The sequence below is a fragment of the Cryptotermes secundus genome, unplaced genomic scaffold, assembly GCF_002891405.2.
Source record: "Cryptotermes secundus unplaced genomic scaffold, Csec_1.0 scaffold246, whole genome shotgun sequence".
Taxonomy (NCBI): domain Eukaryota; kingdom Metazoa; phylum Arthropoda; class Insecta; order Blattodea; family Kalotermitidae; genus Cryptotermes; species Cryptotermes secundus.
The window spans coordinates 105,904-133,297 of NW_019742444.1; the positions used below are offsets into that span (position 1 = coordinate 105,904).

General features: G+C 39.0%; 2 protein-coding genes across 7 annotated transcripts in view; both read right to left on the reverse strand.

The window, feature by feature from the left end:
- The window catches only part of LOC111873118, a 60,610-nt gene extending 56,509 nt beyond the window's left edge, over window positions 1–4,101 (reverse strand). For both annotated transcript variants that reach the window (XM_023867545.2, XM_023867546.2), the window contains exon 1: window positions 3,868–4,101. In XM_023867545.2, coding sequence (XP_023723313.1) covers window positions 3,868–3,958 — 91 coding nt within the window. In that variant the 5' untranslated portion in view covers window positions 3,959–4,101. The remainder of the gene's footprint in view (window positions 1–3,867) is intronic.
- A 320-nt stretch (window positions 4,102–4,421) lies between these two features.
- Window positions 4,422–27,394, reverse strand: part of LOC111873115 (mucin-12) — a 44,491-nt gene continuing 21,518 nt past the window's right edge. For 3 of the 5 annotated variants that reach the window (XM_023867540.2, XM_023867542.2, XM_033754974.1), the window contains exons 3-10: window positions 22,204–22,491; window positions 19,223–19,588; window positions 16,355–18,802; window positions 15,716–16,015; window positions 14,316–14,641; window positions 13,573–13,770; window positions 12,255–12,398; window positions 4,422–6,372 (exon numbers count right to left, since the gene is read on the reverse strand). In XM_023867540.2, coding sequence (XP_023723308.1) covers window positions 6,331–6,372; window positions 12,255–12,398; window positions 13,573–13,770; window positions 14,316–14,641; window positions 15,716–16,015; window positions 16,355–18,802; window positions 19,223–19,588; window positions 22,204–22,491 — 4,112 coding nt within the window. In that variant the 3' untranslated portion in view covers window positions 4,422–6,330. Of the gene's footprint in view, window positions 6,373–7,417; window positions 9,798–12,254; window positions 12,399–13,572; window positions 13,771–14,315; window positions 14,642–15,715; window positions 16,016–16,054; window positions 18,803–19,222; window positions 19,589–22,203; window positions 22,492–27,394 lie in introns of those variants that run through there. The other 2 variants (XM_033754976.1, XM_033754975.1) reach the window with 2 other exon arrangements.

Below are 27,394 nucleotides of genomic sequence, written 5' to 3' on the forward strand. Positions count from 1 at the left end.
ATAAATCTCGGATATGAGCTGCTGGTTACAGAAATGTAAATTTTATAGGTAATTTTTTGTCATTTTTTGACATTTTTAGGTTTAAGGTCATTTTTTTCATTTTGGGGATAACTTTTTGGTAAATTTTTGGACTTTTAAGGGTATTTCTTGTCATTTTTGGCCATTTTTCTTCATGTTTTCTGAAATGTGAATAACATGGAAGCGAAGTGTTCTTTCTTTTCTCCTTTAGGTCATTTTTCTGGATTTTTTCGGTCACTTTTTTAATATTTTCAGGTCATCAAAATCCGGTCCCTACATATTACATTTTTGGGTCATATTTTAGGTCTTTTTCCGGATTTTTTCGGTCATTTTATACGTCATTTTTTAAATATTTTCAGGTCATCAAAATCCGGGCCATGGTTATTACCGATTGTTGAAAGTAAAAAACTGGAGATTCGAGGGGCATAATATTCATACAGAATTTTGTGAAAATTAGCCACTTAGTGGAGGGAGTCTCTCTCCCACTCACTCATACATGAGCACGCACACACAAGATGATGAGCCAGGTATAGCCACTGGCTACAGGCTGGACGGCTAAGGGGCCGGAGTTTTGAGCCCTGGGAAAGGCAAGATCTTTCTGCTCTCCACGTCGTCCAGACGGGTTCTGTGGCCCACCCAACCACTTATGCAATGGACACCGGGCACTCACCCCGGGGCATGAAGCTGACCACTCACCTCGAGCTAGTGTCAAGGCTCTATACATCCACTCCCCCATACGTCTTCATTGCGTAGTGCTTAAACAGTATACGGACAATTTTACCTTTACCTTACGATTACGAAACTTGTCTCCCGTTTTCCTTTCAATTAAGAATATATTGTAACGTGTTTGGAACAGGCACTTCCATGGTAACGCAAAGAACAATAAGCCGTTGCGTAGACAATGCCTAAACAACGAACGCGTTTCCCCGGAGATGGACAACAGACGGCCCGTTACGTAACAGCGGACAGTAGAAACGAAACAGTGAGGAATGGTGTCTGGTATCCAGTCCGCAGAACACCTAATTAAGCCGAGCTTACGACATGTATTGAAGATTGAGTATTAGAATATCGAGTATTGAAGTATTAGGCCAGAAGTCTAGTGACATTGCTAGTGATAATTGTAAGAGTGAAGCACAATAAAGAATCTCTAAATCCGAGACCCACGTGAAGTTATTTGTCGCGTGACATGCCCAACACGTGACAATATGCTACAATTTGCTGCATTACTATAGTTAAGGGGCCTTGAACTTAATTAGAACAAGACGAAAATTACCATCTAAGCATACCTAATGGTACTTAGACGGTAATTTACGTCTTGTAGTAATATAGACAGCATACGAACTCTATGAAAACCATGCGCATAACTATGATATGACGCGATTAAAATTGTATGCCATTTGCGATTTCTATCCAGATAGAACTCATAAAATATAACCTATGTATTGTAGAAATATCTAGTCCTATAAATCCTTGTTAATTTATCATTTTAATGCAACAGGAACATACAATGCAGCCCTTCGTTTAGGTAAGCATGTTCGACTCATGCACAGATGGTCATATGCACGGATCCTAGTCTAGTCAGAGATTCTTTATTTCCTGCTACTGCAAATGAGTTATGGGTGGTGTTGTTGTTGATATTTTGGCAAAAGGATTTCAAGAATGATATATTTAATGATGTGACTTGTTCAAGTGTTACTGTTGTAGCAATTATGAATGCTAAATAAAATGAATGAATGAATTAATTAATTACTTCCTTTTTTAGACAAAATTTATCAAGTAGGCCCTACAGATTTTGTCTACATTACATTTATCATATACAACCCCAATGTTTCATACCATCACCATGTTTTTATTTGATGATATATAAACAATACTTCTCATAAAATCTATTGGCATGTTCTTTTACCTACCTCACCTTTATAAAAGCAAATGGGAGCACCATGAACAAATAACAACAGTCATATAATTAGTGATTCACAAAGTTAGGAATACAATTAGCATCACTTATACTGTAATTTACCTTGCAGGTGCATTTCATTTATTTTTGCATTGTATCAGTAATTCTCGGCTCTCCACATTTTGCACCCCACTGGTCATTTTGTCAAAAATTGTAATCCCACTACAGTAAAAGCAAAGCCTCTCCTTTTTCAATATCTATATTCTTACAATTATGTACACTTCAATACTACATTAATTATAAACTGAATGCCTAATTTTTTATATCTCACGCCCCATCCAGTACGCTATCAAGGCCCACCACCTGAGAATTACTGTTATAGATTATGGGCATAAACTCACTCACTCACTCAAGGATATGAGTCCTTCTTGAGAAGCCTCCAATTGTGCAGCTACTCAAGAACTGTCCCAGTATTTTATGGAACATGAAGGTTTATTACTGTGTTCACAAGAGCCCTCTCCTGAGCCAGATCAATCCAATCCATACCATCCCATTCTATCCATGATCCATTTTAATACTGTCCACCCACCTACGCCTTGGTCTTCCCAGTGGTCTCTTTCATTCTGGCTTTCCCACCAATATCTTATTCTCCCCCATTCGTGCTACATGCCCTGCCCACCTCATCCTCCTTGACTTGATCATTCTAATTATACTTGGAGAAGAGTACAAGTTATGAAGCTCCTCATTATGCAATTTTCTCCAACCTCCTGTCACTTCATCTCTCTTCGGTCCAAATATTTTATGGACATAAAATTATCCATTTAATACTTCCTGCTTAAATTTATCTATATATTATTCTGTACACAGTCTGAATTTCTCTCTTGTTGTGCTCAACACTACATATAATGTTTTATTCTAAAACATCCTCCACCTCCGTGTCATGTTCCAAGGAGCATCACATCCAACATTTCCTGCTGTTCACATCTGTGCCAAGTGAATTTCTGTATAACTGCCTTCCAATATGTCTACTTTAATTACAAAGAAATTTTGGATCACTCAAATTATTAGTCAACTTACTTACTTACTTACTTACTTACTCATGGAGCTCAGCCCTTCTGGAGGAGCCGCCAATTCTGCAGCTACTCAAGAATTTCCCAGCATTTTATGGAACCCGAAGGTTCATCACCGTGTTCATAAGAGCCCTCAACTGGTCCCTATCCTTAGCCAGATCTATCCAATCCATACCATCCCATCCTCTCTCTCTACGATCCATTCTAATATTGTCCACCCACCTACGCCTTGGTCTTCCCTGTGGTCTCTTTCCTTCTGGCCTTCCCACCAATATCATATATGCATTCCTCGTCTCCCCCATTCGTGCTACATGACCTGCCACCTCATCCTTCAACACCTATATAAATACATGAAAAACACTCATAAATTTATATTATGGGAAGGAACACATTAGCAGGCTTAGCAGCTGGTTACGGGCTAGACGGCTGAGGAATCGAGGTTCGATTCCTAGCCATAACAAGGGAAATTTTCTCTATAGCCTCCAGACCAGCTTCCTACGACATGAGTATCAGGCTCTCCTGGAGGCAATTCTGACCACTCCCATCTAGCCCCAAAATTAAGAACAGTGGAGTTCTACTTCCACTACCCCATACATCTACATGACATTCAGAACAGGGACTTTGTGCCTTATCGTTAAGTGAACGATTATGCTGCTTTCATCATCAAAGAATCAAACACTGAACGTCTAACTTCAATTTTCCTATGGCGTACTCCTATTAACTGTACGGTATAGTCTAAAATGTACTGACCTTCATTATCCAATTACTTTGACACTCATAAGAATATATTCGGTACATGCTGACAGCTTCATCGTTTAAAAGTTGGCGCTATAATACAGAGGGTCTCCGTGTTGAAAACGAATAAAAGGGCAGTGAACTCACCATGAATTTCGTGAACTGTTGACGCAGCACCCATGATACACAAAAATAACATCCACAGGATCAACAAAATTCTCCTTCTAGTCCTGCCCATGTCTTCCAACCATCATCTGCAACGATTCGTCATTCCAAAAAACAGAACTGACACAAATAAACACGAAATAACTTTCACAACACACATACTTCCAACATCATAAACTCCAGTTTGACAACTAACCACACCGCTTCAATCACGCATTACAGTTATCATGGTAAGGACGATGTTGTACGCTAATAATAGATGGAACTAGTGTAACACTACCGGCGACGGGCAAACATTATACAGATGGCAGCACAATTCATACGACCAACTCCTGCCGGCATCTTCCTTTCGGTTCAAAAATCACGGTCGGGACACGCTCAACCACCGCGATCCTACACCAAATGTCTGGAAGCAAACCCCTAACGTCCCATAGCTCGACGGTTAACTATTAAGTTACGTGCATTGAGGGCCCCCCATATAAGTAGGCTGTACTAATAAAAATACCATTACACTTGGATGGGTAATCAAAGACACATTCTTGGCCAATAACTTTTTATTTACTTCATACAATTTGTTCATAAATTGTCTGTTAAAAGATGTGAAACAGGGAGGTTGAATACATTGATATAAGATACTGGTACTCCTCATACTGATATTATTAAACAGTCTCAAACAGGACTCTGGAGGAATTAGGGATTACCAAAACCCAGATACCTATTTCCAGGGATTTCCCATCAAACCAAATATCACGAAGAAGTATTTTTAAATTTACCCAGTTAAAGTAAAACATTTTATTTCATATTCTGAACCTCAGCCTAACTCTGTAAACAAAAACACAGTCTGATAGAAAACAAAAAGTTACAGGATGTGACCATCAATGAACGTTTACTAGAAATTACTACATACAAGAAAGTAAACTTTTTTCCTACCAAAATTATGGTATCTATATTATTTACAAGGGGTCTTTTGAAACCTGTTATAGCTATGTGAAATAATAATCCATACCTAAACTATGTCTCCTCTCTTCCAATCAGAAATATAGATTTTGTATTTAACACCTCTAAATGTCATTTGGCTCGACAAACACAGCCTTCTTGTTTTTATATCATTCTTTTGTTTGTACACAATGGTTGCTTTTACAGTGAACACTGAATTTACAATACATTTCCAATCTAATGAGCAGTGTGGTGTGGTGTGATGTTAACGAGTACCAACTACAGTATTTGATTTCAGACATGAAATATGTAGAGGAGAATCAAGTGGGGTTGTAGGTTACGTCATTTAATATGATTCTGTCATTTCCAACAAAATTTAAAGATGTAAGTAAAAAGTCATGTAGGTTGAACCTTTATAAAATCAAACATTAAAATTCTAAAAACAATAACCGAGAAAATTTAATGAATTTCAATACTCAGAGACAGTGAATATCACACTCAGGCTTCACTGCCTTATTTCACCGAAATGCTGCTAGCTTTCTGCTTCTATTCATGAACTTACTGTTTACATATTCAATTCATGAGCTTCTTGTTTATTTTATTCTATCACTTACAATATTGTAAAAGTACCAACTGGTGCAAAATACTCCTTGTTCAATACAAGGATACCCACAGAATATAACAGTTATGATATACAATGATATTCAGCGCAAGTCAAACACCAAGATAAAAGCTATCTTGCATTACAAGAAACAAAACCCACTTAATACAGAGGGAGCTTTCTTTCTTCACCTCAACCAGAACATACAAGTTCCTTGGCAAAAAGGTTTAACAGTCGTGAATGTTTAAACACGTTGAGAACAAACCAACTGAACTAGCTTTCTGAACAAGGAAGTATGATGCATGGTGAGGCAAAAACATTCAGATAATGGGAGCAGCAGTACACATTCAGTCATTGGCAACATCTAGATGTGCCATCTGCACCACATTGGAGACTTCTGTCATTCGGGCTGTGGGTTCTTACCCAAGTTCACAAACTCACACATATTAGTCATTGAATATCCCCCCCCCCCAAAAAAAAAGAAAAAGACTCACCCATTATATTCTTCACTGATAAAGTCACAAGCACAGGAGAAAGAGCAGTTCAAATTGTAATTTGATCATCCATTAAGATCAAACATGATTTAAAAAATAAAACCATTTCAGTACTTCAGTTTTTTTTTTCGTTACATGTAATACAGCATGTCTTTCAAAATCCGGAATTCAAACCATATGAATCTTGCTTCTTTCATAAAATGGCCTTCGGTTTGCCCAAACTCTAACAGAGTAGTTCACAAATGAAGACTGTAGTGACACGATGAACACAATAAGAAGTAATAATCATCACAGATCCTACATTACTCAGTGTTCTACACTTGTCACAGGTACTGACTGCTATATATATATATGTATATATACATTTTTTTTCGGATAATGAACAAATAATGCCACTCTTCTCAGAATGGAACATTATGTTGGTAGGATGGCTTCTTCTGAAGAAAAGACCCCCTTCTGAAAGACAGGCATTATGTATAGTCATAATAGTTAACACAGTGGCAAAGTACACAAAAGTTTTCACACTGACCAAAAAAAGGAAAAGGCAAGGAAAATATTATCAGATATGTTCGATTATTTACACCTCAATTTTTAATTACAGCTTTTACACAAGAGGAGTTCATTCTACATCTGCATCTCACATTCATCAGTGCTTATTTAAAATTCTTTGTATGCTATAAATTGTCACATATAAGCCTCATTTGTAAGATTTAATAATATGTATACTGTGACTCATATTACAGTAAAAATAATTTAAGGAAAATTATTATAAAACATCAAACAGTGAAACTGCAATGACTAAAAACACTAAATTCAATGTCCAAACTTGGGTAAAATGCAATTCAGAAGAATAATTCATGTTACTGATCAGATATCACCTGTAAGTTGTTATACATTAAACCTATATATACCTACTAATTTATTGGCACCGGGTTGACTTAATCACCATATTTATTTGAATAAAAGACATATTTATTTTAAAAATATTACACATAAAGAACTTGGTAATGAAAAATATACTATAATTTGTATGTACATGGTGACATTCATTCGACAGTACTTAACAGTGAATATTCAGAAAAGGAATACACACACAAACTTATGGTTCTAGTTAAGTTGTGACAACAGGATTCCTTTGTTAGTGGCCAGAGATACTAGAGATACTAGAAGTAATTATAATGATATGTCCCCTCCCCCCATTTTTCATGTGTAAGAAGAAATGCCTGACACTACTCACAGTTTCTACAGACAGGTGTTCCCAGTTATATCTACTTCCCTGCTCGTAATCCACTGAACATAAATATAAATTAAGCACATGCTGTAGGGATTTATATTCTCTGAATCACAGAAATGGAAGAATAAATTCGTGTGGGTGTATTTTGTGTCCATAGGAAGGATAAACTTCATGCACTCTCCATTTTCTGTGTTTATACAGATATGAAGATATTTATGCTTTCACCAGTTTCAGTATTGTGTGAATATTAACACATTTTACTGCTAAATGCTGTTAATCTCTTTGCATCTGTTATATTTCCAGTAATTTTCTAATCCATTTTAAATTCTAGTACTTTGAACTACGACTTCAGTTTTCTTTGCTGTTCAATTACAATTTCAGTCTTTCATCTCCTGTAAAAAAACCTTCTTTGGCAATATCAAATTTAAATTGAACAAACTCAAATATGTTCAATTTATTATGGTTACTTTTATCATACTTTGTCTTATTTATCCTTATTTCCCTTGTAAGAAAAAGATGTCGTGATAGCTCAATTTATTGACAAAGCACAGGATTTCAGGGATCCACCACACATTATTAAGGACCATATAAGGCATAGGGAAGTGGCAGAGTAAGTATTTGAAACAGATTAATACTGGTAAAGATTTGGGCAATCTATTTTGACACACTTGCAAGTATCAATTATTGAAATTCTATCGCAAAATGCAGGTGCTGATATGTTCCTATGTTTATTACTTTCAATATTAAATAATTAAGTTTAAAATGCCAATATGTCAAGTAAAATGTTGCTATAAATTCTTGCCCTTTAAAGTGTGGTACTGTATACTGTCACCAACAAGTTGTGACACTGAAAAGACAAAGTCGTAACTCAAATGATGTGACTTCTCCCTATGCAGTTACGGTAGCAACCATCTGTAGTACACAATCACACTGCTCCACACATATCGGTCTCCCTTCCTTGCTTCTTAATAAGTGAAGTATCAAATCTGAATTTAGCGCAGTGACTGACTATTTCTTCTTAGACTTGGATTACCCTGAATTTAATGCAAGCCTGGCTTATCTGCCATTGTTCTAGCAAAGGCAGAACTGCAATGAAAGCTCTGTGGGTGAAGAGAATATAATTACTGACATTAAGGAACATTTTCCTTCCTCTGTACAATTCTGAACATATTTATTTAGCCTAATTTTCTTAGAATGCATTTAACTATTTAAAGTTGGGAATAACATTACAAACTCTAACTGAACTCTTCTCAAGGCCTTTCTCCTGCTTTCTGGATGCAGCTTACTTAAGCACGAACCTTGGGAAATTATAAGTCTACTACAAGTATTAACAGATGCAGACAAATGCACCAACTGTACAAGAAGTACCTGCACTATTTATAGCAATGGGCTTATTAACACCAATTATTTGGCACCATTTGCATAACACAAACTAAAACATTTCAGAGGGGGATCAAGTCTGTCACATTTGCTTCTTAACCCTGCAACAGGCAAACCCTCAGTAAAGATGTCTGTGATGTTTAACACTGAAGGTCTGCAAGCCGTTTAGTATGAAACAATTGCACAGTTATTTCACGCTGAACAAGATGATAAAGTGATTATGTATGCTGAACTGGTGGACTAAGGTGACTTATTTAAAGATATAGAAAAACCATTAAGAACAAAAACCAGTATATGTGTTGTCCTAGACAAGACTGAAGCGGAGTACATCTTAAGTCAAACATAGTACTCCTTCAGCTAACATGTTTAGTATATCCAATATAACCCATGACTCATGAATAACAGGTGATGGGATTCATATATCTTTGTTTAGAATGGGACTGTAATGGATATCATTAAAAACAAATTGATTTTTCAAAACACAGTCAGAGAAAAACTTGAAGATTTTCAGTAACAGCAACCTACAGTGGTTAACTTTTTTTTAGAAAATACGCCTGCTGCAAGAGAAATGCTTTAGATGATGGGAGGACATACTTATATGCACACACACACCCATCTACCAACACATTCTCTCTCTTTGGGTGTGTCAGTGCATGTACCAAATATGTCTCAGACATAAAGGCTACCATGAACGCAAACCAAGCAAATGTATTTAATGATATGCCTAAATTGCTATATCTAACTAAAAAGAAATGTAGGTGGCATTGTATGATAAATAATAAAATGCATTAAACCATTTATCTCCTTTCTTACTCTAAGTGAAAACTGTACTATTAAGGAGAATAAAACTGCTTACAGATGTTACAAATTCAAACCGACAGTCACCAAAAACATTCTGCCAAGAATTACTATTCAATCCGTGTGTACCTGAATGACAAATATGGCCATAACCTACTAAGAAAGAAACAGAACGGAATCAAATGCAACCCACACATTGCAATGAGAAAGAAGGTGGAGACTTCTGACTGATTCCGAATTCTTAACTAACCTCCTGACAACATTAAGTACATACTGTGTATCTTGGGGATAAAAAAAAAAGCAGGCCTGTCATGCTGGACAACAAAGATACAGTACTTCTGAGACCTGCAGGATGAGAAATTCTCAATATTCAGCACCATCCACAAACACACAATCATCAGCATGTATACAATCACAAACAACTGTTTTCTTCCTATACACTGAAGCTCAGAAGCACCTGTTCTTCTGCCTTGAGACACAGAAAACATAAATTAACGAGGATACAATTCTGAACGTATTAGCGGTTTAAAGAATTGTATCACATTCTCCACACTATCTATGAATACGCAGACATGATATACAACACTATTTTTATATTTATATTAATTTCTTTCAGGCAATTATAACGATGACTAGGATCCATTTATCCACACATCTACAGCCTCTGAACAAACACCTTGAAACAGGTACAAAGCAAAGTTTCACTTTCTGGGATATAACAACGTGCAGTCCATTGAAAATCAACTGACGTTTTGCGTTTTGGAGGAACACCTCTGAAGGTGTAACTCCATCTTCAGGGTTGAAGAGTAAGATAAGCAAGAAACCAGGAAGAAGCACACAGGAAGGCTTTGCTTGCTGCCTGTTTCATGCTGGTTTCTTGCCTGTCTTATTCTTCAACCCTTAAGATAGAACATGTTCCTCTGAAATGTCGGTTGACTTTCAATGGATTACACAGTGTTGCACTGCTGAAGATGGAATTCATCATAACCACCGGTGAGAACCTCAGATCTTCACAAGTATAAAGCAAATGCCTACTTCTCTGTTCCAACTGTAATGTCACACTAGTGCCAGGTGACCAAATTCACAAAATCAAACCCATTAAAAGACATCAGGAAATATTATATCAGCCATCAGTTCCAGTCTTTTGATAAATGAAATACTCATGGCGGTCTCAATGCTTTCAAGGGGAGGCTTTCATTCATGCAGTACAAGACTGCAAAAAAGAGACAGGTCTGCAGGTCAGGGTACATTTTTAAATGTATGAGAGACAAACTAACATACAAGGATTTTGGACGAGATTTTCAGCATCAGGATCCCTTCGGGACAGGCATTATTTTGTACACAGACAATTATTACACAGAATGTGAACCAGAAAATCAGCATAATAAAGGGACACATTTATAAAAAAGGGAAAGTACAAACAAAATTATGTATGTACAATTTGAAGACAAAGGAGAAGTAGGTGTTTTGACCACTGAACATGCGAGTGGTATGGTAAGAGTGGGAACATTATATACTTGTATGCAGAACAGACTACCTAACAAAACTGGAAGCTGTTGATACATCTAACGTGATGATTATCACAATTCAATGCACTTGCCAATCTATGAAGTAGTGTTGAAGTTATTTTTCCATTCCTTATTACAGTCACCCTAAATACATTCTTACAAAAAGAGTACTGAAAGGATCACCCAAACAACAGAATGAGTTGGCTGGAATTTAGCAGATACCCAGCTAATTATATCCAATAGGAGGTAGACCTTAAAATGGGAACATGCTGATTCAAATTAATAAAGGTTAAAAAAGGGTAAAGCTATCACTGTAAAAGGCCTTGAAGGCCCAGAGGGCTGTGAGACATCAACAATCAGTTTAATGCCTGACATTTTGAGGAATATTCCTGCAACAAATCCTGGAGGAAGGATACAATTTAGCGTATGCCAGGCATGTATCCACAAACTGAGAGTAGAGAAACAAGAACACCACAGTGACAGTAAGATGTCCCAGCTGGCAAGCTGTACTCTGCAGCATACTTTGTATGAGGAATACCAAACCTTCAAAAATTACTCAAACTTCAAGCAAACTATAAATTATTTTTTTTTATTTTAAAATAAAACATAAATCGCCAGAAAATTCATTCACTCTAACCTGCAAGACAATTTTTATATATACACAGAAGTATAAAAAAACTGACTGGGAAGAGTTGTTCATATGACAAACCTTGACAGTTTATTCTGTAACAAAATTTCTGTTAAAAAGAAAAGCACATATGCTCACAGCTTTTGTTCTTCAAGGTGGAAGACAATAATGTCAGATTATATCAAATGTAATACAGTTAAACCTCCACACAGTGAAATTCAGAGGAAACATATCCATGGATTGTGATGAATGAAAGAAGTAAAATCACAACCTAGAAAGCACAGTGTCTCACCAGGCAGTACGTTGTATAGAAATCATACAATAAGCCGCACAACATCTTTATTTGCTAAGAGGTATTCATAAGATAGAAGTTTCACTGTATAAGAAAAAAAAACAGACTTTCCTAACTTTCACATTACCATTCACGGTGTCTACAGCAACGCAAGTTAATTCCCTTTCATTAAAATATCAATCTTCAAGTTCAAAGCTTTGTCATTCTCTCCAGTACATATCCTACAAATGTAAAAACACATGTTGTCCAGTTTCAGTAAATATTCACAATATCAGTTTGAATTCTGCCAAGAAAACACTTTATATTGCATGTCTGCCACTATACTTCACTTCCTGGGATATTCTTAATCTCCTCTCCCAAAAAGATGATATATTCATGTACATCTTTGATTCCAGTAAGCACAGGATAATTACTTGATATTTATTATTAAAGTGTGATGAAACACCTTTCCAGTTATACAGAAGAGAACAATACAACTTCAACCCTTCAATAACTTACCTTATGCTGTACACAGCGTGTAATATATGCCTCTTCATCCAGTTCCCAGCCCTGTTCCCTTGCACATCCATAGTGTAGGCGCCATTCACAACCCCGCCGGACACAGCTTACATTTGCTCCCCCCTCACCACATTTGTTACACACCTGAAAATAAGAAGTCAGCACGGCAAATAAAACACCATATTTACATTAATATAAGAGCAGTTCATCTTACAGCATAGTCATACATAGTAGATGTACAGGGTGCATCAGAGAGGATGCTTGGATTTCAAGAGTAGGGGGGGGCCGACTGTTGGGCCAGCGGGAGAATGCAGTTTCAGTCGGTAACATGGAGTGGTCGGGTGCACAGCGTGCATTTGTTGTAGAGACGTTTTTGAAAAATAGAGAGTCTGTGATCGGCACTCAACGAGCCTTCAGCACTCATTTCGGCTCGGACGTTGCGATAGCATACCTACTCAGAACACAATTTTGAGGTGGGTGGCTTCATTTTGTGCCACAGGTTCAACCTAACGTCATCTCGCATCGCAGTGACATTCCTTGGTCCGCGTGTTCGCCCGATCTTGAGCCCTACAATTTCTTCCTTTGGGGACATTTGAAGGCAAAAGTTTATAAACATCAACCACATACACTGGACAAGCTGAAGACAGCGATTCGAGAAGAAATCGCAGCGATTCCACCAGATATGACCGCAAGAGTGAAGAGTAACTTCAGGAAATGCCGCAACGTCTGTATCTGAAGCCAAGGACGTCATATGGATGATACTGTATTCCACAAATAAACTGCATGTATTGGCGAATCTGATGGTAACAATAAAATTTGGATTTGATGAAGCCTTACCAATTTTATTGCCCTGTGAAATCCATCCATCCATTCTGACACACCTGTATTATTATGGACATGCAAGATGAGTGAGAGGTTGAGATAACTGAAGACTGCTTGAAAATCTAAAAGTAATGCAAGAGGCAGTACTGTTTCTTTATTTTTAAATTCAGTAAATTCTGAACCATGATTTTTCTCAAGACTAAAATACAGTGTCAGAAACTTTTAATTATTGATATTGAACATTTTGAAGCCATTTAATGGACCCTTCTTTTTACTCAAAAAAAAAAAAAATATTTTAAACATTTGTAGAGTACTGTATTTGTACTAATTTCATTACTGTTGTTACACAGATAATAAATGTAACCGATTCTCCAAAAAACATTTACTATAATTTCTGCCTCAGTTTCTTTGCTACTTCTGTTTGTTGAAATTTACTCTAAAGAATCAACGTGTACATGATAATGAGTAGATATGGTACTTTTACTCTGATACTGACCGTATGGACTGCATTCCAAACAGCCTCTTGGAGGCCTACAATTCGAGAGCCAACAACGTGAACACCTGCAGCCCATACTGCACAGTCCTCATGCACCCACACTTCATAACAATCACCCTCCTTTCCATCACCACTACTGGAGGACACAGGCACCATTCCAGCTACTGATGAACTCTCTATGGTGTGAGACCGTTGTACCTGCAGCATATTAATAAGAACCTATAACATCACAGAACTAAAATATAAGCAGAATCTCAAGTAATCTTCCAGCCAGTGTCCTTCTACAATATTAACAGCTGTTAGAAACACTAATTTTACAATATTTATCACTGTAAATATTGGTCCTTTTTAGAGTAACATTTCTACGCTAGATATAGCCTGAATGTATGCAGGGTCCCCTCAACTTCAATACTTGGTTATCAGGAATAAGATATTTAATGTTACATTTGTATATTTAGAAAATGCCATACTAGATTTAATGTCTGTGCACTAACCATGTACTGATATGAGAAAGACAGATGTAGCATGTAGCAGGTAGCACATACTGGTATGAAAACCTGAAGAAACGATACCATCCAGAAAATGTAGAATAACATTAAAATGGATAACAAAGCAATAAAATGGGAGTGTGTATACTGGATTCATCTAGCTCAAAATATGAACCAGTAGAAGGCTCTTGAAAATGCAGTAATAAACATTCTGATACCATAAAATACTGGGATGTTACATCATCCATTATTTACCTTTCTTGACATCTTCTGGCAGAACTGTTCCACCATGTGCGCTTCACGCAGGCTACGTTTATTCCGCCCACCACTACGTTTCTGTTCCTCTGTGATGTCTCGTTCATCAGCTGATCCCTCACCATTCATGTCCAACTTATCTGGTGGAGTCAAGAGGTATGGGCCAAACAAGTCTCCACTTGTACCCCCTCCTCCCACACTACAATGTGGACCCTTCTTGCAGAAAACACAGATCCATGTTAAGTCTGTGGTGTGCGCATCATAGCGTGCAGAGAGTGTACTGCTGAACATACCTGAAGCATTGCCCCCACTGCCTGTAACCTTGCCTGAAAATAAATAAATACAGTGAAACTGAAATAGAATGAGTATGGTTTATACACAGAACTTCATTATAGCCCCCCCCCAAAGTAACCATCAATTACTTAATGCTTATGCATAAAAAACCACTGCATAAAACTTGGGTTCTCTCCTGGCACACTTGTCACAACGAACAATTCCAAAGCAGCCACCACGTTCTCCCATAACATTATGCATCAGCTATATTTGCGGCTTGCCAGTCACGGTACCCAAGAGGTCTCAGGCATGCACTGTCTTCACTCATTCGGAAGACGGGATCGTGGGTTTGAATCTTACTCAGGGCATGGATGTTCTCAGTGTTTTTGTTTGTTTGTTTGTGTGTATGCATGCGCATACGCTTTTCTGTGTTTGTGTATGGGCAGAGGCCTTGTGACGAGCTGATCACCCACGCAAGGAGTCCTACCGAATGTCTAAGATGTAGTAAACCCAGGTGAAAAGGAGAGTTTCATTGGAGGTAGGCCAAGGTCCAAATTGGGGCTGTAGCACCAAAAAATAAAAATACTTGCAGTTTTACTTCCAAAGTTAGTTATGACTAAGTTAACCCATCTTTGCCGTCTGACAGCTCACATTCGAAAATTAATAAACAATGTATCACGCCCAATATTTGCCCACTGTTCCATTCAGTAGCCTCCTCTCCTTGTCACACAAGTTTCCTCTGGCCTAGGTGGGACAATGATGTCACAGAATACAATTATGCATGCACAAGTTTAAGATTAGTCATCTATAATGTTTCAGTTGGTGTCAAGTGCAAAATTTTTAAAAACCATAATTACAGCAACAAAATAAAATGGTAGAGCTTAGGCCTAAATATAAAACTTCAATACATCTGTGTGACATCAGCAGCTCATCAAAATGTGAAATAGGAAAACAGTATGGAACAACCTCTTCAACATAGTATAGAACAACAAAGAAAAATGAGAAAACATAGTATATACTACACCTAAGCAAATTCATAATGGTCCTTTCTTTTGTGAGTACATAACAGTAAAATCTGTTTCACAATTAAACTTGGATATAGAACATGAATGAAACATTTCACCCACCTCTATAATCCAAATCATTGTGATAACTTGGAATCTTCCGTCTGCTGGCAGTAGCAGGCTGCTTCTTGATTCCTCCCCTCTCACCACCATCCTCATCTTCACCCCGAAATGGTGCGTTGACGACAGATACATGATATGGGTTATCTTTAGGGCCCTCAATATGTACCAAAGGTCCCCTGGAACGACTACTGCTGGTGTTACTGCTACTGTCATACACAGACATGGGCTGCAAGGGGCCATCACGACATGCAGATTCACCTTTAATTAGGCCCCTTTTCCGACATACAGAACTATCATTACCACTCTCTCCCTGAAATAATNATTAAACATTTCACCCACCTCTATAATCCAAATCATTGTGATAACTTGGAATCTTCCGTCTGCTGGCAGTAGCAGGCTGCTTCTTGATTCCTCCCCTCTCACCACCATCCTCATCTTCACCCCGAAATGGTGCGTTGACGACAGATACATGATATGGGTTATCTTTAGGGCCCTCAATATGTACCAAAGGTCCCCTGGAACGACTACTGCTGGTGTTACTGCTACTGTCATACACAGACATGGGCTGCAAGGGGCCATCACGACATGCAGATTCACCTTTAATTAGGCCCCTTTTCCGACATACAGAACTATCATTACCACTCTCTCCCTGAAATAATTTTGTCTTCTTTGTCTTCTTCTGCAATAAGGTGGAACTGAGAGGATCATCTGCTGACCTCTTGCTTTGCTTCTTTTTCTTTTTCTCTGGTGTGCTATCTGTTGAAGCTGTTCCAAATATGCTCTCAGATGATCTCCTGGTTCCGTTCCTAGAGCCCTTTGGTCTTCCTCGTGACTTCATACTTGAAGCAGGTTTTGGCTCTGCAGATGCAGAATCATTGTTGGTCAAACTATCCAAAGTCTTACTTGACGGGGACACGTCCATCGGTACTGGAGATGCAGTGTCTAGCTTCAGTGGATCTACACATTCTTCTGGTTCAACAATTCCTGCAAACATTTTCTCCAATTCTGTCTCTACCTCAATAAAGGCATTTTTCACTTCTGGTTTTGAGTCTCCAATCACATTCTTATCATGCTGATTTGAGACCAATACAGAGAGGAGATCTCCTGCATTGCTGGATCCATTATCTTCCTGCTGATCACTGGCGGACTTCCTGCGAGTCCTCTGGGCAGCTGCAGGCCATACAGGTGATGGAGATGCAGCAGAGCTCTCGCTAGATCGGCGTCTTCGAGAAGGCTCCTGTTTCTCTACCAAATCCTGGCTGCTAACTACATCCACTGTCACAGCTTCAATTGGCTTGGTGCATGTTTCTTGCTCTACACTTTTTGAGGAAGTAGCACATTCAACAGCTGCCAATTCTTTAGTTTCATTACTCTCATCAGTAGGAGGTCCTTCTTCTAACTTCTGGCTCTCATCTTTTCCTACATCTCCATCAACTCCAGCTTCCTTCTCAACTTCACCTTCACCAGAGACCTTGGACACACGGACAGGTTTGTCAAGCTTTCTCTTTCGCCTGGGCTTGCCATTCTCAGAGTCATCAGCCCCTCCAGAGGTAGGTGACACAGCATCCTCTTCATGCATTGGAACAGGTGACTTGTGTCGATTAGTAGGCTGCTGCTTTTGTTGAGATCCTGGTGAAGGTGTACGAACATCCTGACCAAGACCACTGCTGCTGTCTTCACTAGTGGCTGCTGGGGAGACAATCACAGATGCAGGGGCTACTACAACAGTAGTGGTGCTTGGAGTCTGTGATGGTTGCTCGGCAACTACAGTAGTAGTATTTCCTCCTCCAAATTTCTTTGTCCCACTCTCCACTAAATTCTCCAAGATTGAATCAACTTTCTTCATTCGTTTCATGTTTCCGCTCTTTGGTGAACGGACCGGTGATGTCGAATCTTTCGATCCTGGTGAGGGAGATGGTACAGACAATCCATCATCAGTAGGCTTGGACAAAGAGCTATCATTACTTGAGGACACTACATTTGATGTAGGTTCCCTAGGCGCTGGGACCATATCAGTTGTGCTGGACATGATCACAGGATTACATCTCTCGAAGTGCTCCTCGGATGCAGGTTTTACTGATCTCTCTGGCTCCTGAGTAGCTAAAGCCTTATCAGTGTCTCTACTGTCATCCTTAACATCTCCTGATTCACATTCTTCTGCAGGACTTTCTGGTTTGCCTTCATTGCTGTGATGAGGACTTGTGGCAGGAATGGGTGGGGAGACCTTTGGCTTCTCTCGAGGTGGGGTCTGTGCTATAACACTCACTGTCTCCTTCGTGCATGCCTTGCTTTCAACCACTGGTGCAAGAGTTTTTGATTTATTAATGTCTGTGCTAGGAGTTGCTGTAGATGAAATGGGCATTTCAGCTTGGGAACTGGGTGTAGGGGTTGCACTACTACCAATACCACTGTCTGAACTCACTTCCCCATTCAGAGGCGTTGGAGGAGAAGTTACATTAGTGTTGCTCACAACAGATGACGCTGCAGAGGTGCATGTGATGATGCTTCCATTCCGCAAGGACGCATGTTCTGGAACCTGAGTAGTCTGTTTATCAGCGCAAGTCAAAGGAATGGGCCCTGACTGCTGTGGCAGCATCCTTGAGTAGACTTCTACACCACTTCCTGCCGAAGATAGGTCAACTGTTTCCTGCTGGTGTGTGGCTGAAGGTGTAGATGCCCTATATGAATTTGCTTGGGCCACTGATGCAGATGAAGCTGCAGCATTGCGGTTAATGTCTTGGTTCACCAGCATCTGAAGGCTGAACAAGGGATTACCACTGCCACCACCAGTACTACCACCATTATTTTTCTGTGGATGGGTAGATGGTGGAGGTGGACCTCTTCCACTTCCATCATGGGTGCCTGAAGCTTTGGCAGCTGCAGAGGCCACTGACCCCAAGTTGTTCCACGATCCTGGAGTAGGGGAAAGCAATGGTGACCGCCGATCCCCAGACACAGGAACACAACTTGCCATATGGGCATGTTGTGGAGGTCCCTGTATTCCACGGCCCGGGTGTGGGGGAGGGTAGTAACCTGGACCCTGAGGAGGGGGTCCACTCATTGCAGTTCCTGAATGCATACTCATCCCTACAAATATGTAATTTCGCTGATTAAATACAATTACATCGAAACCGAAGAACTGTGTTACAAATGGTAAAAAATATATTATCTGAAAAACCAAATCCACATAGCATTCATAGTATTAAGCCATTAGAATTCAGTCTTCTGATTTTTTTTATGCCTCGTATGTCTTATGAGCAGGATCTCACAATTTACATTTCAGTTGTTTGAAGTTATTCTCCATCCGCCTCATTCCATATCTCTCCCTGCTTATCATTCTTGAATACTTCCGCGTCTAATTTAACACTCCCTAACCTATGCAAGTAGAAACATCATTAAATAAGCTAAGAATCAATCACTCATAATACATTTGCATTCATCTAGCAGGTATGGTATCGTAAAATAAATAAAACATTTCAGCATATGGTAAACTGTGTCTGCCCTAACCTGGCCCAGCACCATGATGAACCCAAGAAGGCAAATTATGTCCCTGACTGGTTTGCGGTGGGGTTCCCATTGGTGGATGACGTCCGTGGTGGTGGGCAGGATACTGGCCCGACATTGCAATGGAAGATGGAGGAGAATGCAGAGTACCTGTAGGTGTAGGGGTATGTGCAGGAGAAGGAGATTGGGTTGTGGCTGATGAAGCAGAAGGTGATCCCGTTAGTACAGAAGAGTGTTGGGGTGAGGGACTTGAATGATGCTGAGAGAAATCTCCTGCTGACTGCTGGATTTGCCACTGCTGACTGTTGCCACTGCCGCCACCACCACCACTGCTGTTGCTGCTGCTGGGAGAGTAACCACTATGCTGGCCTACATATACAGAACATGATATCTAATTAAGTTATTAATACAGATCAATGTTCAGAGCATCTCAATATTTATAAATTAAGTGCTTCACGAATGATCAAAGTACATGAACACTTTTAAGGACAATGTTCATAATTTTGTTAAAGAATACTTGGACACAGGATTATAATCTAATTAATATCTAGTCATGCAGGGCCCTTACTGCATATAGCTCTGAAATTTCACAAGCACGCTGACCATATGGGCCGGAGCTGGAAAATGTATGTGTATTTCATATTAAAACTGCAAACATTCTACATAAGCTTAAAGACATATTCTAATAAGAAATACACTACTACAATCAACAATTTCGTGGACTGTAGTTTTGTCACACCATACTGCAAGATACTCACATACCCACATCCTCCTTCAAAATAGTTGCTGCTGGCCACTATGCAAGTCTGCCAACACTGGTATAGCACTATTGATCAGGTCACCACAAATGCTCATGCGACTGTCACATTTGCGTCAGGATGTGTGGAACACTGAGCTGGGTAACATGTAATATTTTCAGGTCATCAGACAGAATTTTGTGGCACCAATGTTGCAACTTCTTGGATCTTGAGTTCAGTTATGACTGTTCTTGGCTGACCGGTATGCTCATCATCTTCCAAACTCTCTCTCCCCTTGCAAAATGTTTGTGTGACAACACAGCATTATGGCCCAAGGCTTCTTTGCCATATGCCTGCTTGATCATCTGAAACGTTTCACTACCAGATTTGCCTAATTCTTGGCAGAACTTGACGCCTTCCCATTGCTCAAACTGCAACATTCTTGATTTCCACCCTCGCAGACTACTACTCTTTGTAACAGAAACTTTCATTCTGAATACACCGCATGCATGCAACTGCTTCTTGCTGGGAGGAGAGAACAGACACAGCACCATTTTTGTGGCTCCACATATCTGCTGTAGTGCGTAACAGTGCCATTATGCGACCAATCCACGAAACTGACTGTACTATGTAATGTGGCCATACTCTCTTCATAAGTTGGCCAGAGAAGGAAACAACGGCAATGAGAGTAATACAATTCTTCTGTAAGAACTGAGCAGGTGGTCACCCATTCAGCAATATACACAATGTCTCACTTCATAAGAAATGTAAAGAGATAACCAGAATGCTGAAAAGGTTACTGAAAGACGAGCTGTTTTCACTACAGTAAACACATGCAGAAAATCAGCCCAAAAGTATACCTGATGAAAAGAGCAGGCTAGGGGTTACAGCCATTACTGTCATTTTTCAATGCATGATTACTCTGCACCCAATGAATGAATGTATAAGGGGAGGGCCTTCTTAGCCCTTGCACGTTGACCATAGTGATCTATTGATGTCTATGCTGCAGCTGCATCATTAGGGTATGTCAACCTGTTGTACAACAGCTGCTTGAAGCCTCCAGAATTTATTTTATTCAGCCCTCAGCTCTTCCTTAATAAATGTGGCGCTAGAAGGATATCATCATGATGTTTTGAATTAAAAAGGAAAAAAAAAATACAAATAAGTATCAGATTGAGCTGGATATTGTTTTAAAGACAACTGAATATATTTTATTTCTTCATAAATTCTACTGTTTCATTTTGTTTCAAAGCTGCTGCCTGAAAGCACTCTCATGGCCTTGTAGGACACAGTAGGGCACTGATTCTCACTCAGAAGTTGGGTCAACATGGTCCTACAATAAAGAACAGGGGTTATTCTGTATTTAAAGGAGAACAAATGGGAGAAAAAGCCTCTAGTCTTTAGTAAGTTTATTACCTTCAAAGTACTTTCCCTTTCAATTTTAATGCCTGCAAACAGTGCTGGAAATAATCTTCGAGAAAGCCATTTCAGTATTTTGGATCTGACGTTCTCAAAGCAGTGACTACAAGTTTTCTGGGATGTAATGCCATATGGCCTGGAAAAACTCAGCTTGCTGCCTGTTTCTGGGTGCTTTTTTTTCAATCCTGAAGATGGAAGTTCCCAAGTACACAGCATTACAACCTGGAAGACTCATCTGTACCTCTGAGTACAGATGTTACATTGTTCTACACGTCTTCAACTGATTCAAAATTCATTTTAGTCACTTTTTCATATGTGCATTAGTTCCTGAGGCTGACGGGGATCCAGGTTTTTCACCACCTGTAACATCTTCTATCCTGTCTTGAAATGACTGTACTCATGTAAAAACTTGGGTTACTGTCTGTCTACATTATCTCTGAAAGTATGACATAATATGGGTAGGCAACCTTACAGAAGAAGAGTCCTGTGTTCAACAAAATCTCCTACAGCACAGCAATTTTGGTTCCCACCACATATCTAAAATACAATCTAACAACTTTATAATTATGTAATGTCCTACATCACTGATGACAATGCACCCTCAAAGATGGTTTAAGCACAACATATGTTATTTTTTCTTTCTCCATAAACTTTCATCATGTTGTAAATGTGCTACTTTTTTCCAGTTTCAGTAAAAGTTTAATGTCAGTTATCCATTTTATCACCAATGTTGCCGACAAACAAACAAAACACCATGGCAACAAATCAGTTTCTGCAACCGTGGGCCTACAATAAAAGGGTTTGCTAGTATTTTAATGAGAAACTTACCGTGGTTAGGGGAGCCATAGTGGCCGGGTGAGAGGGCTGAGCTGTAAAGGGCTTGCTGCTGTGGATTGCTGTAATTCATTCCATGATGTTGAGGAGCTGACACTGGGCTGCCAGAAGGGGATGAGAGACGGCTGTTGTAGTGATAGCTACCTGCAGACGTAACGGGACTTGAAGGGGAGTGAGGTGCGTAATGTGGTGTTGGTTGTTGTTGCTGCTGCTGCTGAGAATAGCTGGGAGAAAAAGTTCGCTGTTGTTGATCAGAATATGTACTGGAACTCCCAGGATTCCCTGTACATTGGACAGATGACACAGTGAAAATAAATACCTTAAGAAATAAATTTTAGTTCATATGGCATTATATGAAATACAATTCCATGTAAGTACAGCCTAACATAATGCCATGGCAGTCATCCTGGAATTAAAAAAAAAAATTGCTCGGTTTTAGTTCACAAGCAAACTATACCAACCGACTGAGCAACCACCACTTGACGAAGTTAGTTAGGGTGTCGTGTGGTCAGCACAATGAATCCCCATGGTCGTTAATCTCGGTTTTCTAGACTGGAGCTGCTATTTCCTTGAAATAGCTCCTCAATTATCCTCACGAGGCTGAGTGGACCCCATTACAGACCCACTATTTCTCAGAAAATCTGGTAGCACCGGGAATCGAACCCAGACCTCTGGATCTGTAACCAGGAACTCTGACCATCAGACCACAGAGGCGGTCTCATGGAATAAGATAAACATATACACTTGGTCGTCAACTTACAACCAACTTCCGTTCTGACTGACAGGTTGTAAGTCGATCTGGTCGTATGTTGGCCATATATTTATTAACAGTATTTTTTTAACCTTTCTAATCTTTTTATCATCTTTATAATTTATTTTTAAAAACTTTTACATTTTAATCATCTTTTGTTTTTATTTTTTTTTTTTTTTTGTGGTCATAAGTGCGGCCAGTCATAAGTCGACGACCAAGCATATGCAATGAAAAGATGTAAGCACAAGGGTAGTTACAAAATACTGTGTATCCTAGGGGTTCAACATGGTCAGTCCAATTAGAGCATTCAATACTGAGAAAATACAGGCTTCTGGATGCCCTTCTAAATAAGCATTATTCATGAAAATGACAACATATTATGGCTGGCATATTTAACTAAAACCAGAATTCGTAATACTGCAAAAAACATGTGCAGTGGTCTATCGGTACAATGTTAACATAACTGTTCACAGCATCATTACAATTTCAGTGCATAGAGAAAGTTCCAAAAGAGAACTCATAACGACTACTTTCATATTGCAAAAATTGCAAGTACTACAGATCTGTTACTGTTATTTACTTTCACACAGCATAAACTTTAAGAATCGCAGATCTGTTATTGTTAATACTGCAAAAAAATTTCTTACCTAAATATAGCTTCTGAACACACTAACTCTCAAATACAGCCTCAAAGTGCAGCACTGTCATAATCACTGACGTACAAGCCATATTTCATATATAGAATGTAGGGATCTGTGTATCTACAAACCAAATTTTGCATGCCTAGCTCCACTGGTTCATTCGATACTGTCATCAAACAAACAGCTAAATAAAATTGTCATATGGCTGCCATGTTCTTATTTGATATTCTACAAACAAATTCCTGAACAAAAATTGCATATTATTTTAAGATTTATTATCACATATCATTTCAGGATGTTCAAACCTTGACTTTGCTCGACCTCTCCACAGAACTACCAGGCTAGTACCTTAAATTCGGCATAACCACTCCCTTCCATATCCCTTAAAATTCATTATTCACAGTCATCATACTGTTCAAAGTTACATAATCTGAGTAACTGACGGCATCATTAAATAAAATGTCTCCACAACATTCAGACTAGACTGATTCTGGGGCCAACCCAGCCTCCTATCCAATGGGTACCAGGGAATCTGTCCCTTGGGGGTAAAGCAGCAGGGGTGTGAAGCTCACCACTCACTTCCATCCAGTGCAGAAGTCAAGAATGGTGGAACCATACCTCAACTTCCCCATGCCCTCATGACAAAGTGCTTAACTAAATAAGAACAAGGACAACTTTAAAAGAACAACAATACTAATATATTATATATCACTGCCTTGTATATAACTTCAGGAATGACAAACTTCCACAATACAATATACACTGACCATCCTATGTGGATATCAAATTAACATCATCATTAGTACTAATTACCAGGTATTAGTAAAGCTCAAAGAATTATGCAAGGTCAAAACTCCTCCCATGCCCACCTCAGTGTGTTTATAAATCTCTGTATTCATGAACAGAAATATGCACAGTAGTCTCCTCAAAGATAAAGCACAACTCATGATATATAATTAAAATACATTAATTTTATATGAAAAGATGCACACAACAGAAGCCAGAGATGGGAATGAAACAAATAAAACTTCAAAACAATCCAGACTATCATACACCATTAATACTGTCTTATGTGGCCAATTATATAATTATTCAATTTGATATTAGCTCAGGAGATGGCAGGAGAGCTAATTATGTCATGGTGCTGTGAAATTGGCATATTACTTATGGAAATCACGGTTCACACTACAGTTACTGTAGAGGGTCTCATACAAAACACAAAAAACAAATTACATGGTTTCAGTCCGCAAGCGAACTATACCGACCAAGCAACCACCGCTTGTTTGCGAAGTTAGTGCCAAATTTAGCAGATAGAGGGTGTGACGTGGTCAGTGCAACAAATCCCCACAGCCATTAATTTCGGGTTTCTAGACCAGAGCTACTATTTCCTTGAAATAGCTCCTCAATTATGTACGGGCTCTTATATTTAACTTTAATTCAGCACATACCAGGGCCACTCCCCATGCTCTGCTACAACCTACTATTAATCATTACAACACTAACCAATCAACTTATATATGCCCAGGGACAACTGTCCTTGAGGAGCAAGTATTCCCTTATGTAGCCAAGAAATTTCCCCTTTTTCATGGAACTGCAGCTTTTCCTAGATTTTCCTAGTGATGATGGTGATAAAACATATCCTTGTATTATATCGTTTGGAGTAAAAAATGCATAACACAAACGTTTATCTATACACACTTCATTATAGGCTTCATTTAAATCCACCTTAATGAGCGTACTTCATAACTTGTACTCTTTGTCAAGTATAATTAGAATGATCAAAGCAGGGCATGTAGCACAAATGGGGGAGCAAAGGAATGCATATAGGATATTGGTAGGAAAGCCAGAAGGAAAGAGACCACTGAGAAGACCAAGGCACAGGTGGATGGACAATATTAAAATGGATATTAGAGAGATAGGATGGGATGGAATGGAATGGATCGGATTGATCAGGCTTGGGATAGGGACCAGAGGGGGGCTCTTGTGAACATGGTAATGAACCTTCAGGTTCCATAAAATGCTGGGAAATTCTTTAGTAGCTGCAGATTTGGCTTCTCCTCAAGAATGGCTCAGCTCCATAAGTAAGTAAGTGCATACTTTCATAGGTGTACCAAGTTAAATGACACTAATTCCAAACTGAACCACAGGTTATGTACATCTAACACACCATCCCATTTTACTCATATCTCCTCCATTATGTGACAAATGCAGAGCATTTGATCAACAGTTCATGTTATATTAAAATCCACACTTATAATTCAGAATGATGCTGTCCACATAGAGTTACCCTTGAGAGAGGAATGTTGAATAAAATGGATACACAATGACAATCAAAAAAGATGATTCAGCTTAAGTTTCAGCTGCGTGCCTTTTATGACATGAGGGTTATTCACAGACTAACCTCTAGTGAGCTGTTAACAAGAAAAAAAACCTTACTGTATACAAGAAAATATGTACATACTTAAGCTACTTCTCAATATAGTCACTGCTGGAACTGAGGCATTTATCATATCAGGGAATAAGTTCTTATATGCCTGTGTCAAAGAAGTCTGCCACCTGTGAGCTCAGCCACATTTTGACTGATTCCACCAACTACTTATTACTGTTGAGTGCTGATCCCAACCAGTTCCTCAGGTAGGTAAATAGATGGTAGTCACTTGTGGCGAGATCGGGGCTGTAAGGAGGATGGTCAAACAACTTTCAGCTGAAACGATCCAGCCGTGCCCAAGTGCAAGCAGATGATGTCAATAAACACTGTCACAAAAGAGCATTACACAGATGTCAGCATCCCATGCCTTTTGTTCTGAATGGCCCTATGCAGGTTTTTATTTCTTAGCAACACACTTCTGACATTACTGTGGTGGCCGGTTTATTTAGATTTTTTCAGCTTGTCTGGTGAATGTATGTGCATCCACTGCTCTTTGATTTCAACATTCACAAATAAATACCACGTTTCATCATTACTTGTATGACATGACTGACAAATTCACTACCATCTTTGTGGTATTGCTCTAAAATATTCGCACCCAAAGCCATTCTCTACATTTTGTGCGATCCCGTGAGCATTTTCAGAACCCATGTTGTGCAGCCTAGCCCAACTCTGATGGTCTCACATGGAATAATGCGTGAAATTTGTGGAAATCTACACAAAAGTTCTGAAACTGTGAAACACCATCTTTCACAAATTCTTTGGTCAACATTTTAGACAAGATCACTCACTCACTATAGATGACCAACACTTCACTCTTCATTGTAAACATTTGTCATTTGTTTGCCCATCTTTGAACATTCTACACCACTGTCTCACATTTCCTTCATTAATTATATTTTAACGTGTCTGGAATCCAGAGGAGACGCTTCTATGGAAACACTAGAATAGACCGTTGCATAGGAAACAACAATAGCGTGACAACTAAACATGTTACAATATTTTGGCCGTAAACCATACATAATTCAGGATGGTTTTCTGAAGCACTCATTTTTTAGTGTGAAGAAAGTGGATAACAGCACAAATTTTGCAGCTGGCAGGATTACCAATTGCAGGAAACATCATAACTCACACTGTAGAGGAAATAACAAACACTAGGCGACTAGTTATGTGATGGTTTACAAGGCAATGAGCCATGACACTATCTCACATGTGCAAGCTCTCCCCCGCTCCTACATTAGTTGCCTCAAATAAACGGAAGTTACCTTCCGAATAGCGGCCGTATGTACATAACTCATAGGAATGATTCCGGTGTTAATTATCAGAATACACTTGGAAGAATAAATAATATGTCAATGAAAGACA